The sequence below is a fragment of the Ziziphus jujuba genome, chromosome 4 (genome assembly GCF_031755915.1).
Source record: "Ziziphus jujuba cultivar Dongzao chromosome 4, ASM3175591v1".
In the NCBI taxonomy this organism is placed as follows: domain Eukaryota; kingdom Viridiplantae; phylum Streptophyta; class Magnoliopsida; order Rosales; family Rhamnaceae; genus Ziziphus; species Ziziphus jujuba.
Genome location: NC_083382.1, coordinates 5541450 through 5554850, shown reverse-complemented (window position 1 = coordinate 5554850; position 13401 = coordinate 5541450). Strand labels below are relative to the sequence as shown.

The 13401-nt window shown below is 37.9% G+C and overlaps 4 protein-coding genes across 4 annotated transcripts; 2 read left to right on the top strand and 2 right to left on the bottom strand.

The window, feature by feature from the left end:
- Nucleotides 1-277: 277 nt before the first annotated feature.
- Nucleotides 278-1269, bottom strand: LOC107416383 (uncharacterized). The gene has a single exon (XM_016024871.3). It carries the CDS (start codon nucleotides 1217-1219, stop codon nucleotides 299-301), a length of 921 nt encoding a protein of 306 aa, XP_015880357.3. The 5' UTR covers nucleotides 1220-1269; the 3' UTR covers nucleotides 278-298.
- Nucleotides 1270-2517: 1248 nt separating this feature from the next.
- Nucleotides 2518-4483, top strand: LOC107416389 (protein C2-DOMAIN ABA-RELATED 4). The gene is made up of 3 exons (XM_016024876.4): nucleotides 2518-2745; nucleotides 3669-3764; nucleotides 3860-4483. The coding sequence occupies exons 1-3, from the start codon at nucleotides 2629-2631 to the stop codon at nucleotides 4148-4150; spliced, it is 504 nt and encodes a 167-aa protein (XP_015880362.2). The 5' UTR covers nucleotides 2518-2628; the 3' UTR covers nucleotides 4151-4483.
- Nucleotides 4484-4695: 212 nt separating this feature from the next.
- On the top strand, nucleotides 4696-6122 carry LOC107416396 (uncharacterized). Its single transcript, XM_048472831.2, has one exon. It carries the CDS (start codon nucleotides 5074-5076, stop codon nucleotides 5953-5955), a length of 882 nt encoding a protein of 293 aa, XP_048328788.1. The 5' UTR covers nucleotides 4696-5073; the 3' UTR covers nucleotides 5956-6122.
- A 5690-nt stretch (nucleotides 6123-11812) lies between these two features.
- On the bottom strand, nucleotides 11813-12979 carry LOC125421928 (MLP-like protein 34). The gene is made up of 2 exons (XM_048472134.2): nucleotides 12709-12979; nucleotides 11813-12192 (listed from the first exon to the last, which is right to left on the bottom strand). The coding sequence occupies exons 1-2, from the start codon at nucleotides 12896-12898 to the stop codon at nucleotides 11927-11929; spliced, it is 456 nt and encodes a 151-aa protein (XP_048328091.1). The 5' UTR covers nucleotides 12899-12979; the 3' UTR covers nucleotides 11813-11926.
- Between the last annotated feature and the right edge of the window lie 422 nt (nucleotides 12980-13401).

Below are 13401 nucleotides of genomic sequence, written 5' to 3'. Positions count from 1 at the left end.
GGGGAGAAGATGTAGAACCAATCATAAATTATATAATCAGTAGAAATTTGGATAAAATTAATTTTAACCTTTAGTCAAAACAGAAAAAATATAGAATCCAACAAACAAACTGCATCAAAACACACAATTTTTTATTTTATTTTTTTGCTAGAACAAAACACATAATTATTCAAGAATTTAAAATGTATACGATATAGCTACTGTTTTATCATGAACATATATAGCAACAAAATTAAAGCTGTCTTGTACTATATTAATCCAAATTAAACTAAATTAATATCTCAGAAGTAGCTATAGCTCATGTTAATCTGTAACTTTTCCCAGAGAATGCCTGAAAGCCCTTTTCTTCGTTCTTCTCCATTATTCTTCCTTTCTCATCCACTTTCTGCGATTCTTCCGACAGCTTTCCGACAGCATTGGAGGAGTCAAAGACAATCTTCCCAGATTTCCGACCAACGGCAGAGTCCGAACAACCAGCAGTTGCAGAAGCAGCAGCATTGTCTTCATGAGAAACAGAGGTTAAAACAGGGGACCCATCCAAGCGCTTTGCTACACCCATGAATGGTCTAAACTTTGCTTCCTCTGGTTTTGCTTTCTCTTTCATGGAAGCTGGTTTAACTTTCTCAGGCTCTTTGTAGTCCAAAGGAGGAGCAAAATCAACCTCGCAATCGGTATCAATAATGCATATCGCCGACGAAGACGGCTTGGTCTCCAAGACATCAATGTAAAACTCCTTGCCTTCATTCATGATCATGATGGTATCTCCAGCGGTCAAACAAGAAAAGCCTTTTAGAGTCGATTCCAAGACGGCTTTGGGGTCGGAAAGATTTATGAAATCAGTCTTATGAGGTTGTAACTTGATGTGTTTACCTTTAACCAGATTGGCGTTCTTGATCAATGCAAGGCCTCCTTCTTCAAAACCCATGTTCTTCATCATCCAATTAGGCAACCAAACCTCTCCTTCATCGGAGCTGAACTCCATGACTCCGCAGTGTGAGACCCGGCCGGTTTTCGGGTTCTGAAGCTGGAACAGCATGGGATATTTGACATTCATGTGAGTAAGACGGTCCAATGCAGAAACAGGAAGCAATATTTTGTTTCCGCTTTCTAAATGAGAGTACTTTTCCGAATCTTCATGATCGATTGGATAACAACGATAAAGTTGTTCGAAACAATTAGATGAGCTATGATCCTCGTACACATAGTCCATGTAGTCCATGGTCGAAAAAGATGTTGTTGTAGATGGGATGGAGAATGTGGTGTATTCAGACGAGAAAGAAATTGTTGTTGTTTGACCAGCAAGTAAATGCGTATACTATATTATATGTTATGTGTCCATATGTATTAGTATATATAGGAGGAGACTTTGTATTTGGTTAGGATTAGGAATGACGTTTCCTAATATGGTTTTGGGAAATTCCAAACGGCAAATAGAAAGTTGGATTTAGTGTTTTAAGTCCTATTTCTGTTTTGATAGTTATATATAGAGCTTAATTTATTAGAAATACCCAATGATTACCTTCAGCTAACACTAGATTATGAAAGAGTGATTGAACTTGTTATAATATTTACAAACCACAAACCACTATAATTACTACTCTCTGTGGGCTTCCTGCAATTCAAATATAATATATATATATATATATATATATATATATATATATATAATACTCTTCGAGAAAAATCTATAGTTACTAGTAAAAATCATAATTCATGATTAAAGAAGCTTAACTTTAATTATATATATATTGTATATAGAAAAGGGTATTATTTCACAGATATTATTACATTGTTGAAATAAACACTTTGTAATAAAACAATAAATCGTGAAGTCAATAAACAATACGTTTAAATAAATGGGACCGGGATAAGGAACTATTATAAATGATAAAAAAAAAAATAACATATTTTCAACAAACTTTCTTTTGTCATACGAAATAAAATAATAATAATAAAGTCAATTCACAAATAATATAAAATAAGAAAAAAGGTAATATGTCATACAATCCATTAATTTAGAGAAACACGTTATAATTAATTATTGTATTCCACAATCATCGAGTGAACAATATGATATTTTATTTCAATAGCCTTTTGACATTGAATATAAAAGACCTGCTAAGGCACGGTTAATAAAATATAAAGGATATATATAAACCATATTGTATTTGTTGTCAACTTATTTCATATGGTGACTTTTTTTTTCTTAATATATATTTAATTTTGGCCTTTTTAGTTTATTATTATTTTGTAAAAATTAATACTGATTATATCTGACAATTAAATTTATTTCTTGTAATTTTTACTTAATGAATTAAACTCTCCAGGGGAAAAAAATGATATTGATTGCGATAGAACTGAAAATAAAATAATTTATTGGAGGGTATTACTGTAATTTTACAGTATTAATTTTTTATAATTATAAACTGTAAAAGTTATTTGATGGGACATTTCAAACAGGTGTACGCGTTGCTATCAAACTTGGACTATTACTTTGTCCACTTTGAGATCTTTGTCTTCCCCCAATACCCGAAACTTGTTTTTGTATAATCCTCCAGATATTCTTACTTATACTTTCTTTCTTTTTCTTTGATTTGGGTAAGAACTAAGAACCAAACCTCTGTTTTCATGGAGAACCTCATGGGTCTTCTCAGAATTCATGTTCACAGAGGGGTCAACCTTGCTATTAGAGATGTCGGATGCACAAGCAGTGATCCTTATATTGTCATCAAAATGGGCAAACAGGTATTTTGATTTTTTTTTTTAATTCATTATTATTATTATTTTGAATTATTTGGGCTTCTGGGTTTTGATGTTTTATATTGGTTTTGAATTCTGAAATTTTAGATGTGGATTTTGGTTTGCTTCGATGTATGACTTGTTCGGTCAAGTTTTAATATTTGTTTTTAGAGACTCATGACATTTTGAGGACAGCATTCTTGGGTTTTCACTTGGATTTTACCATAGTTGCATATTTTTTCCTTTGATCTCTCTGTTTCTCTCCCTTTTCATCACTAGTTTGAACCAACTGGTTTCCATGGAAATCACAAGTAGTTATTATTGTTTCCACTATTTTTTTTTTTTTCAGCCATGTTCATAGTTCTTTACTTCATGGCAGTTCAAGCTTCAGAAAACCAACTTGAGAAAATGGAAAATCTGTGTAATTCCTTCATATCCCTCTGCTTTTCTAATAAAAAGAAAGTATACATCGGTTGCATGTTGAGTACTAGCGTTACCGGGTCATAAAAGACTCAGCAAAAGGAAGGTGAAAAAAAAAAAAAAAAAAAAAAAGGAAAAAAATGAAGCTCTTTCTCTTGTATTTTGAACCATGAGATTTTGCATATTCTTCGTTTTTCTTTTTTTGGGGTTGAATTTTGTATATTCTTTATCTCTTTCGATTAGAGGTATACCTTGTCACGATGATTAGCCCAACTGTAGAAACTTTCAATTAGAGGTATAACTTTTCATAATGGTTGCATATGATCTTTGAAACCCAGTTTACCAAAAAAGTAACAGAGAAAAAGTAAGTCAAGAAGATGTGGCTGTACATGGGAGTTGACTTGGTTGTACAGCAGTGGGTGATATGGATTAGGTGTTGAATTTGAATAGTTGTAGCTTTCTATGGTAATTTTTTAATTTGTGTTTTCCAAATTTATTGCGTGATGCAGAAGTTGAAGACTAGAGTAGTGAATAGATCTCTAAATCCTGAATGGAATGAAGATTTAACCCTTTCAATTTCAGATCCAAAACTTCCAGTTCATTTGGTAAGTTCCAATTGCCACTCCAACATTAAAAATATCCTTCACTTTTAGTGTGTTTTTTGCTGATATATATATTCTCCATTCAATTGTTTTTGCAGTTTGTGTATGACAAAGACACATTTAGTTTGGATGACAAAATGGGTGATGCTGAGTTTGAGATTGGCCCTTTCGTCGAAGCTCTACGTATGCGTCTGGGAAACCTCCCTAGCGGAACCATAATTTCGAAAATACAACCGGACAGGCAAAACTGCTTGGCTGAAGAGAGCCACATTGTTTGGGAAAATGGAAAGCTGGTGCAGAACTTGGTTCTGAGACTGAGAAATGTGGAGAGTGGTGAAGTGGAACTCCAATTGCAATGGATTGATATTCCTGGATCCAGAGGCATATAGACTGTCTTCTTCCACCTTGTCAAATAATGCCATAATCACTTTAAAGCAGAGACTTACAACAAAGTCTTTGCTTCTGTCGGTTTCTTTAGAAGCATTATATAGAAACAGGCTATATCTAATTTACTTGTACTTTGGTATGCTTTCTTATTTACCCTCCTTTGTAATTTAGTATGTTGTGGTGCTTATTTTATATCCTTGTAGCATATCGAAATTACTTAATGGTCAAGAATTAGGCCATGTATAAACTTATTGTAGTTTTCAACAAATATGAAATTAGGCCTTAAAACGATCATGTACTGATTATTATTATTATTATTATTATTTTGAGTTGAATAGGATAGTGTATTGGTTGATATTTATAAATGGACACCATATATATATATAAATATATATATATATATATATATATATATATATATATATATATATATATATATATATATATATATATATATATATATATTATTATTATTTGAAGTAACAAAGTTTTAGCTGCTGAACTTGAGAATGCGTGTTTACTTCAAAATCAAGTTTAGTTAAACAATGACCTAAATTAAAATTCTTTTTAATTTTTCCCCTTTTGTGTATTTAAATTTATTTTGTTAGGTCTCCCTTCTAGAAGGAAGAAAACGCGTTTAACATTTATGACCCCAAAAAAAAAAAATTAAAATAAAATAAAAATTTGCTTACTTTCCAAATCAGAACCAAGAAACAAGCAAATAGATTTACCTAAACCAAGCAAATAGATTTACCTAAACCAAGTATAACTCCACTGCTTCTCTAGTATATTTATCTAAACAAAAATATAAATACTAACACTCTCTACTTGACATTACAACTCTATTTTCTTCATATTATATATTCTCTGCAACCTTATTTTTTTGAGACTCTCAATCGTGTTCATAGAAGCACTTACAAACAACATGGACGACGAGATTCATAGTTCCTCATCTTTTCAACAATCTTATCGTTGCTATTCAATATCTTTTTCCACAAAATCTCATCTCGAAAGCGGTGACAAGATCATACTTCCTGAATCAGCATTGCTTCGTCTTTCTCGCATGGAGATCCAATACCCCATGATGTTCCAGCTTCGAAACCCGAAAACCGACCGAGTTTCCCACTGCGGCGTCGCGGAGTTCAGCTCCGACGAAGGCGAGATCTTGTTGCCGGATTGGATGATGAACAACATGGGTTTTGAACAAGGAGGGCTTGCCATGATCAAGAATGTCAATCTGGTGAAAGGAAACTACATCAAATTGCAGCCTCATGCAACCGATTTCATACGGCTTTCGGACCCGAAAGCCGTATTGGAAAGGACTTTGAGAGGGTTTTCTTGTTTGTCTGCTGGAGATACCATCATGATCATGTATGAGGGAAAGAAGTTTTACATTGATGTTTTGGAGACGAAGCCGGAGGCGGCGATTAGTATTATTGAGACTGATTGTGAGGTTGATTTTGCTCCTCCTTTGGACTATAAAGAGCCCGAAGAAAAAAAACCAGCCGCCAAGAATATTGAAAAAGTAGTAGTAGCTGATGATGAGGAACCAAAGTTCAGACCATTCACTGGTTTAGCAAAGCGCTTGGATGGGTCCCCTGTTTCAACCTCTGTTTCTGCCGCTGAAGAATGTAGACAGAGTAGTGTTGGTCGGAAAAGGAAGGTTGTGATTGGCTCCTCCAATGTCGGAAAGCCATCGGAAGTTGAATCGAGGAAAGAGGATAAGAAAGGAAGAACAATGGAGAAGAATAAGGAAGAAAAGGGTTTTCAGGCATTCACTGGAAAAAGTTATAGATTGGCAGAATGATTTCAATATCTTAATTAAGCTTATTAAACTCGACTGTGATCATAGTTTTAATTTGAGCTTATTGCTACGATGACTGATATTACATTAATTAGTTTCATATTCATGTTCAGTTTGTAGAGTAATCGGTCGGAGTAGTATCATTAATTTCACATGATATTCTTTCTTAATTTAGTATTTTAATTTATAATAATAAAATACATTTTTTTTTTTCTTTTGATAATATGGAGAGGAGAAATTTTGTGACCACATCTTGAGCCCACAACATGAGATTATCGCCGGTGGACTAATCTGTTCCTTGGGAGCAAATTGATATACATGAATTATTTGGTAGGATAGGTCTACACCTCAATTATAGATCCGTCCAATTGAAGAATGACAATTCATTAAGGAAAAAAAAAAATTAGAAAATAATTTTTAATTTGGCCAGAAATTCCTCAAATTGGTTTGCCATTTCCATAAAGAATATAATTTACAACACATCATAATATCCACGTAATCAATCTAAACATTTTGCTATCCAAAAAAATCTACACTCTAATAAAGAAACAGTCACATTAACAACAAAAAAAGAGTCATAAGAAAACATATAAAATTATATGTTGCATGTGTAAAATATATGTTGCTTTGTATAATACTTGAACTTTTTGTATGATATATAATGCCCAAGTTAATTTTATTTTTGTTATGCAAAATAAATTTTCTAATATATGTTTATATGTTTACATGTTTTTTTTTTTTTAATTATTGGTGAAACATTTTTATTTTTTATTTTTTTGTGTAATTGTCTTTTAAAAATATTTAAGTTAAAACAAGAGTATTCCTTACAAGGAAATTGGATATATTAATATATAAGTTAAACATGCTAGAATTAATTAAATTGTTCCGCTACTAAAAAATTATCAATTTTAAATTGATTATATATATATATATATATATATAGATAAAGTGTTAAATTTTAATGAATCGGCAATCTTTAATTGGATAGACTTATAGTTAAGGTGCTAAATCCTGTCCTACCGAATAATTTCTTGAAAGATAATTTTAGTAGGGATCATACTTATCTAAGCTTTGCCTAATCTATTAAGGAGATGCCCATGCCTGGTGTCACGGTCCTACATTTTATGCAGCGGAAATAGACCGTGCGGTGCCAAGACTCTCTAGTCATGGCTAGCCTTTTCACTATCCGAGTTCATATAGCGACCCATCTGATACCAATTATACGTTCCTGAGGTTCCCATAATCATCATGGCTCATGCCGCTCAGCAAGCTAGTCCGATGGCCTCACGCTCACTCGGTAGCTTGTTACTCAATCTAGTGCCAAGATCTAGCCAGCAACCCATCTCTCCACTCGGGCCTTGGTCCATGCACATCTCGAATAGCATCCGACCCAGGAGCATGCACGCCAGCATCGTGCCAACATGCCACCCAAGGTAGCAACACAAGATCGGAAGCCCACATACGAATGTCACCCGATGGCACGGTGTCGTCCCGTCCGTGCCTATTTAGCTTCCGACCTACTTGAGCGAGGCAGAACCCGAGCCCCCGCTCATTGGCACATTTGCCACAACCTTGTAACAAAGGCCTACGTGTGTTCTTGGCATAGCCGATAGAAAACGGCATAGCGAATGCTACACTCAACCTCTAACACAGGAGTGACGTGCAATACCAGCTAAAAGCGCTTACCGGTACTGTCCTCGGGACTCCCTGTCCCTCGGAGACATAAGCCCACCTTCGTGGCGCTTTATGTCCGCCCCATGGCTTGCCGTCGCCCATGGGAGGCTCGCTTAGCCCAAGCTCGAAGCCGGAGCCGGGGGCCGTGGAGAGCCAGACACGGACCACCCCCTTAAAGAGCTTATTGAGCCATTTCTTTTCTGGCAGCCACAGATATCACTTTGTGCGAGGAATCATAATGGGATTTTCTCTAGAAAACCTTCGAATCTTGGCCTGCCATTCGATATGCACCATCCTAGTGACATTCTTAAGAACTTCCCACAGCTCGGGATTGAAGATCCCAACCTTCAAATATTTACGAAAATGCCACTAGGCCATTCCAAAGGTGCAGACCGTCACATCCTCCCCCACTTCATTATGTCAATGCCCTCATCAACATGCCCGCTGGCTATCCTCAAGACTCCTGCACTCCACACAACACCTTTCATCCACATAAGCTCTTCCAGCTCAAACTCAAGATCCTGCATACTTCATCCCTCTACCTCTGTAGAATCACCTCTATGACGACCTTCGTGCGCCCACTCTTGGACTTGGCCAAGGACCTATTGCATGCGTTCACCCAAACTCAAGCTTTCCTCAAAACGTGCACCTCCTTATGCATATATTAGTGCTTCGCCCTGCACTTTCAGCTCCATAAGCAGATAATGTCCCCCTCGGACGAATTCTGCCTCTTGTATCTCTCGTTGGCACCCTAGCCAGACTCATGTCCCCCTTGGACAAATGCTCTCTTCACTTGTTGGCATCACTCTAGCCAACTTCGTGTCCCTTCTTGGACGAATAGCTTCCCGAGCTCCAAAGTAAGGCACTCTCTTGCCTTCAAGGTCCTCTCGTGGACTGAACTCTATCAAATAATCCGATGGTGACATTGACCCTCTCATCGAGCACACCGTCTCCTCTCAGGTGTTGCCCCTACGTCAACTGTCCCAACGGTACCCAAACTCGAGAGTTCTTCATGTGGTAGTTCTCCTCTCTCTTGAACTCCACTTCATGCTTCCTCGGCACTCTGTTGCCGTGACGAGCTAAGTTTCCCTTCTTAGCTCTTGTTCCCGCGCTCAAATTTCCATCTTCTTGATGGTGATGTGCTAGCAATTCTCAAGCTAGCTTTGCCTTCTCCAATGGCAAATTGATGCACAACATCCTTCAAATGTGCATTTATTCCTGTGGCTTCCAACACCAATTTCCTACGCAAGTGGCATCCTCTACTAGACGAGTTACCACATCTTGAATGGAGGTCCTCTCTTCTACGACCCCCTTATTTCGGCTGTTGACACCTAGTGTCACCTTGAACTAAGTCCTTTCCTTAGTTTTTTGCCTCAATCTTGCTCACTTTTGTATCTCGGCTCCTCCTCTGAGCCAGTTTTGCCCTCTGGCAAATTTACAATGCTACACGCATCCAAGGTTCCTTCTTGAACCCAAATCTTGCCCTCCGGCAATATACCACACTCAAATTTGACCCTCTTGGTCATATAAGGACATTTTGTTGGTCTCCGCTGAGACTTTCCTTCACAGTCCTTTCCCTTTCCATGCTTACATACGTCTTTTTGGCGCTTCACTTTTGTGAGGTTCTGGGTTTCTCTGGATTCATCGTTGTCTGGCCCTTATCCCTCCACAAATGGCTTTCAACTCCACAAGGCTACTTGATCATGGGTCTACTTTTGGCTCCATCCAATTCTGGCTAAAAGATTTAAGGATAAGGAATCGTCCCTCACGAACTTCTTAAACCAGACTTTTGCTTCAGAGCACGCTGCCTAACTCGTATTTAGGCTTCCAAAACCGCCACTTCTTTATGCCCAAGGTGTAGGGTGTCCACGCAATGAACACTCCCCCACTTTATGCCTTCGACGCCTACCTCCAGCGCTCGTCCGAATTCCACCCAAGCAAACGTTTACTCTCTCACCGAACCGGCTGACTTTGGCTTCCTTATGGACTCGCACTAGAGTCTCGCGCCCTCATGGCACTGACCACCATGCCCTCGAGGCTGTTGCTTCTATTGAAGTCCTTTGCCTCCACAATCGACATTTTGTGCCCATGTGCACCAATATTTCTGAGGCTACCCAAGCTCTGTGGTCCAGTTGTGCTTCCTCTGAAGCTCGTGCCTCCACGGCATTCCAACATTCGGCCTTCATGCCTTGTTGTCATCGTCTCTTGCTCTCTACCTTTTCTTTGGCAGTCCCTTGGCCCTCTCGGCCTTATCTGCTATGTTGCTCGCATTTGGTGCCTTTGTGGCAACCATAGTTTTGGCCCCGCCGGCCTGATCTCTTGAGTTCATGCCCACCATCATGCCTTCATGGCATGCACGATTCTTGGCCTTTTTGGCCTAATCTCCAATTCTCGCCTGTACTTGTGCCTTAATGGCGTCTAAACTTTGGCCCTGATGGCCCCATTATTCAATGATGCTCAACGAGAGTCTCCCTCAAAACATACACCCCTGCACCCACTCGTCTTGACTTCTCATTCACTTCGACAAGGTTGTCTTTTCTCTTGGACAAAAGTGGTCTCTGCCACCCAGCCGAACTGGCTTGTTCTTTCTTCCCCACTCTTTGTGGCCGTCAAGACTCTTGGTCAAAATGGATCTATTTTTGGTATTTTCTGTAATTCTTGAGACCAATACCCCAAAGAAACACATGGCTGACAAGCCTTCAACTATCCAAGAGAATTGTACTACTTACGGCTTGTACTCTCATTTAACAATGCATGAATTCCTTTATGAGCACCAATCACTTATTCCAAATGCTTGTCCCATTCAAGAACTTCGCATTTGCCTCGCTGCTCGAGCATCCAGTTAAAGTGTATTTGTATCGCACACTGGTACTCGTTTGGTGAACATCCCCACATCATATTCAAGTTGAGCATGCCGCCATAACTACCCACGCACCATGCAAGAATGCCCCTTTCACAGTAGCATCGGGGTTCTACGGATCCAAGCATCACCAACCAATATCATCCGTTCCTCGGCTCGCCTATTGCAGGACAAACTGAGTTCTGATACCAACTGTCACGGTCCTACATTTTATGCAGCGGAAATAGACCGTGCGGCGCCAAAACTCTCTAGTCATGGCTAGCCTTTTCACTATCCGAGTTCATATAGCGGCCCATCTGATACCAATTATACGTTCCTGAGGTTCCCATAATCATCATGGCTCATGCCGCTCAGCAAGCTAGCCCGATGGCCTCACGCTCACTCGGTAGCTTGTTACTCAATCTTGTGCCAAGATCTAGCCAGCAACCCATCTCTCCACTCGGGCCTTGGTCCATGCACATCTCGAATAGCATCCGACCCAGGAGCATGCACGCTAGCATCGTGCCAACATGCCACCCAAGGTAGCAACACAAGATCGGAAGCCCACATACGAATGTCACCCGATGGCACGGTGTCGCCCCGTCCGTGCCTATTTAGCTTCCGACCTACTTGAGCGAGGCAGAACCCGAGCCCCCGCTCATTGGCACATTTGCCACAACCTTGTAACAAAGACCTACGTGTGTTCTTGGCATAGCCGATAGAAAACGGCATAGCGAATGCTACACTCAGCCTCTGACACAGGAATGACATGCAATACCAGCTCAAAACGCCTACCAGTACTGTCCTCGGGACTCCCTGTCCCTCGGAGACATAAGCCCACCTTCGTGGCACTTTATGTCCGCCCCATGGCTTGCCGTCGCCCATGGGAGGCTCGCTTAGCCCAAGCTCGAAGCCGGAGCTGGGGGCCGTGGAGAGCCAGACACAGACCACCCTTCTAAAGAGCTTATTGAACCATTTCCTTTCTGGCAGCCACAGATATCACTTTGTGCGAGGAATTATAATGGGGTTTTCTCTAGCAAACCTTCGAATCTTGGCCTGCCATTCGATATGCACCATCCTAGTGACATTCTTAAGAACTTCCCACAGCCCGGGATTGAAGATCCCAACCTTCAAATATTTACGAAAATGCCACTAGGCCATTCCAAAGGTGCGGACCGTCACACTTGGCATAACTAAATTTTATCGCATATATCTTTTTTTTTTTCCAATTTAAATATAGTTATTCCTCATTAGGTCAATATCATTAATACATTAGAAAAATAGAGCAACATATATTTCCAAACATGAAACAAAATATATATATATATATATATTTTTCTGAACATGTATAAAATTTCACAAAATATTATTATGGCTTTCAAATAAAGAAAGTTATTAATTTTTACAATAATATATTAAATAAAAATACATCAAAACAGGGTACTAATAATTTCTAATCAATTATTGTAAAAGGTAAGCATCGACGCCTTTAAAGATCTTAATTGCCAAATCCAAGTTCTCATTTGGATTGGGAGCATTTTGGTTTGCCCTGTCAAATTCAATGGACCATTTGGCTTGGGCACTACCATTGCTGGCTTTGAAAATATGAATTTTTGTGTTGAAAGTGTTGTACAACTTCAGAAGATCTCCATCAAAAACTACAAACGCAATCGATTTCTCCTCATCTATGGCTTCAGCTTTTACTTTTACTGAAATTGGTCCATTTCCTGTTTACATACAATCAGTTTTATATTAGATCGATCTAATAATTGTATACAAATATCTAAGGTCAAATATATATAACCGAATATTCATACACTTTACCCAAAAAAGTGTATATATATATATTCATACAATATTCTAACTCTAGATGTTTAACTAATCAAGTTTCATACTATATTATTATAGTATTAGTTTAGTTTAGTGATTGGCCTTTCCATTTTCGAGAAGTAAATGAAAAATTGAAGAATTCTTAATTGAAAAAATCATGTACTACATCATACAATTATTAATAGGCTATATTAAAAGGAAAATAACATACAGTTTTAAGTTAATTAAATCTTCATTAATCGGCAAAAAAACCAGAAAAATATCATTGACCTTTAGTTTCATAAACCAATTGTACCCAAAAAAAAAAAAAAAAAACATATTTGACAAATTTAAAAGCTATGTCTAAAGTGAACCAAATAGGTTATACACATGCACAAAAATAAATAATTAATTAATTAATTAATTAAAATTACCAAGGTCATATTTCCAGGACATGATTGTGCCAGTAGTGATTGCATCACCACCTCCAAGTATTTCACAACTCTTGAAGTTTTGAGGGAACATCTGAACCAAACGTCCCATTTGGTTTTTAAAGAAGCCATACAACTTTTCTGTTGATGACTTTATCTCTACTTGAGCCTCAACCTTGGTAATTTGAGCCATGATATTTAATGCCTATGAACCTGCAGAATATATTGAAAATTTATACTAAAAAAAAACTTGCTATGGCACTGGGAGACTGGCTTTGCTTTATATAGGAGAAGAGGTTCTCGAACATTCAATAGAGCTTTCAGAGTTATGTCAAGTTGGTTTGTGTGAGACAAAACTGCAAGTTGGAGCTGTGAGCACTTCGTCAATAATATACTCATTATCACTGCCTTATCCTTTCTTAGATTTTCTTTGTGGTCTTCTTAATTCTGTTCTTCACTTTGTTTGTTTCTGGGCAAATATTATAATGATTACATGAATAATTAATGTCTAGATTCAAAATTACCTTCTTCTTCTTCTTCTTACTTATATTATTTTAATCCCAAGACATAGTTAGAGGTACAGCAGTGGACAGTGGTAACTATCAGCATTACAATCATATCCAGACAACTTGAAGGAGATATTTTTTAAGTAAATATTATATATATCTATATAGATAGATAGATAAGATCAGTTGA